The sequence below is a fragment of the Alosa pseudoharengus genome, unplaced genomic scaffold (genome assembly GCF_046254945.1).
Source record: "Alosa pseudoharengus isolate Yale_2024_CS ecotype anadromous, Long Island Sound unplaced genomic scaffold, YU_APseudo_1.1 YU_APseudo_1.1_scf_23, whole genome shotgun sequence".
Lineage (NCBI taxonomy): Eukaryota > Metazoa > Chordata > Actinopteri > Clupeiformes > Clupeidae > Alosa > Alosa pseudoharengus.
This window is the reverse complement of record NW_027468685.1, coordinates 3,628,390-3,630,889: the sequence shown is the minus strand read 5'-3', so window position 1 is coordinate 3,630,889 and position 2,500 is coordinate 3,628,390. Positions and strand designations below refer to the sequence as shown.

Sequence of the window (2,500 nt, the reverse complement as noted above, 5' to 3'; positions counted from 1 at the left end):
TCTCAGGAGTGACGGGACTACTGCAGATTGATGAGGTGGGAAATCGAGAGATGGACTTTGCCCTGTGGGACATGACAAACTACACTACCGGAGTCTACCAGGTACAGGGTGTGTGTATAATGGACGTGTGCGTTTGGCAGATGGTGTATAATAGTGTGTGTGTGTATAATCGTGATGTGGTGTGGTGTGTGTTTGGCAGATGGTTTATAATAGTGTGTGTTTACGTGTGTATAATAGTGGTGTAGTGTGTGTTTGGCAGATGGTTTATAATAGTGTGTGTGTGTAATGGTGGTGTGGTGTGTGTTTGGCAGATGGTGTATAATAGTGTGTGTGTAACAGCGGTGTGGTGTGTGTTTGACAGATGGTGTATAATGCCTACTGGTCAGCGCTTCGGACTTGTAACCAGAGAGTTGCCGGTTCGAACCCCGACCAGTAGGCACGGCTGAAGTGCCCTTGAGCAAGGCACCTAACCCCTCACTGCTCCCCGAGCGCCGCTGTTGTTGCAGGCAGCTCACTGCGCCGGGATTAGTGTGTGTTCACTCTGTGCTGAGTGTGTTTCACTAATTCACGGATTGGGCTAAATGCAGAGACCAAATTTCCCTCACGGGATCAAAAGAGCATATACTTATACTATACTTATACTTAATAGTGTGTGTATAACGGCAGTATGGTGTGTGTTTGGCAGATGGTGTATGTATATAATAGTGTGTGTGTGTATAATCGTGGTGAGGTGTGTGTTTTGCAGATGGTGTATAATAGTGTGTGTGTGTATAACGGCAGTGTGGTGTGTGTTTGGCAGATGGTGTATAATAGTGTGTGTGTGTGTATAACGGCAGTGTGGTGTGTGTTTGGCAGATGGTGTATAATAGTGTGTGTGTGTGTGTATAACGGCAGTGTGGTGTGTGCTTGGCAGATGGTGTATAATAGTGTGTGTGTGTGTATAACGGCAGTGTGGTGTGCGTTTGGCAGATGGTGTATAATAGTGTGTGTGTGTGTATAACGGCAGTGTGGTGTGTGTTTGGCAGATGGTGTATAATAGTGTGTGTGTGTGTAAAACGGCAGTGTGGTGTGTGTTTGGCAGATGGTGTGTGTGTATAACGGCAGTGTGGTGTGTGTTTGGCAGATGGTGTATGTGTATAACGGCAGTGTGGTGTGTGTTTGGCAGATGGTGTATAATAGTGTGTGTGTGTGTATAACGGCAGTGTGGTGTGTGTTTGGCAGATGGTGTATAATAGTGTGTGTGTGTGTATAACGGCAGTGTGGTGTGTGTTTGGCAGATGGTGTATAATAGTTTGTGTGTGTGTATAACGGCAGTGTGGTGTGTGTTTGGCAGATGGTGTATAATAGTGTGTGTGTGTGTAAAACGGCAGTGTGGTGTGTGTTTGGCAGATGGTGTGTGTATAACGGCAGTGTGGTGTGTGTTTGGCAGATGGTGTGTGTGTATAACGGCAGTGTGGTGTGTGTTTGGCAGATGGTGTATGATAGTGTGTGTGTGTGTATAACGGCAGTGTGGTGTGTGTTTGGCAGATGGTGTATAATAGTGTGTGTGTGTGTATAACGGCAGTGTGGTGTGTGTTTGGCAGATGGTGTATAATAGTGTGTGTGTGTGTATAACGGCAGTGTGGTGTGTGTTTGGCAGATGGTGTATAATAGTGTGTGTGTGTGTATAACGGCAGTGTGGTGTGTGTTTGGCAGATGGTGTGTGTGTATAACGGCAGTGTGGTGTGTGTTTGGCAGATGGTGTATAATAGTGTGTGTGTGTGTATAACGGCAGTGTGGTGTGTGTTTGGCAGATGGTGTATGATAGTGTGTGTGTGTGTATAACGGCAGTGTGGTGTGTGTTTGGCAGATGGTGTGTGTGTATAACGGCAGTGTGGTGTGTGTTTGGCAGATGGTGTATAATAGTGTGTGTGTGTGTATAACGGCAGTGTGGTGTGTGTTTGGCAGATGGTGTATGATAGTGTGTGTGTGTGTATAACGGCAGTGTGGTGTGTGTTTGGCAGATGGTGTATAATAGTGTGTGTGTGTGTATAACGGCAGTGTGGTGTGTGTTTGGCAGATGGTGTATGATAGTGTGTGTGTGTGTATAACGGCAGTGTGGTGTGTGTTTGGCAGATGGTGTATGATAGTGTGTGTGTGTGTATAACGGCAGTGTGGTGTGTGTTTGGCAGATGGTGTATGTGTATAACGGCAGTGTGGTGTGTGTTTGGCAGATGGTGTATGTGTATAACGGCAGTGTGGTGTGTGTTTGGCAGATGGTGTATGTGTATAACGGCAGTGTGGTGTGTGTTTGGCAGATGGTGTATGATAGTGTGTGTGTGTGTATAACGGCAGTGTGGTGTGTGTTTGGCAGATGGTGTATGATAGTGTGTGTGTGTGTATAACGGCAGTGTGGTGTGTGTTTGGCAGATGGTGTATGATAGTGTGTGTGTGTGTATAACGGCAGTGTGGTGTGTGTTTGGCAGATGGTGTATGTGTATAACGGCAGTGTGGTGTGTGT

General features: G+C 46.3%; 1 protein-coding gene across 1 annotated transcript in view; it reads left to right on the top strand.

The window, feature by feature from the left end:
• npr1a (natriuretic peptide receptor 1a) overlaps positions 1-2,500 on the top strand; it is a 37,709-nt gene that overhangs the window by 13,445 nt on the left and 21,764 nt on the right. Inside the window, exon 3 of the mRNA XM_076301469.1 lies at positions 7-101. Coding sequence (XP_076157584.1) covers positions 7-101 — 95 coding nt within the window. The remainder of the gene's footprint in view (positions 1-6; positions 102-2,500) is intronic.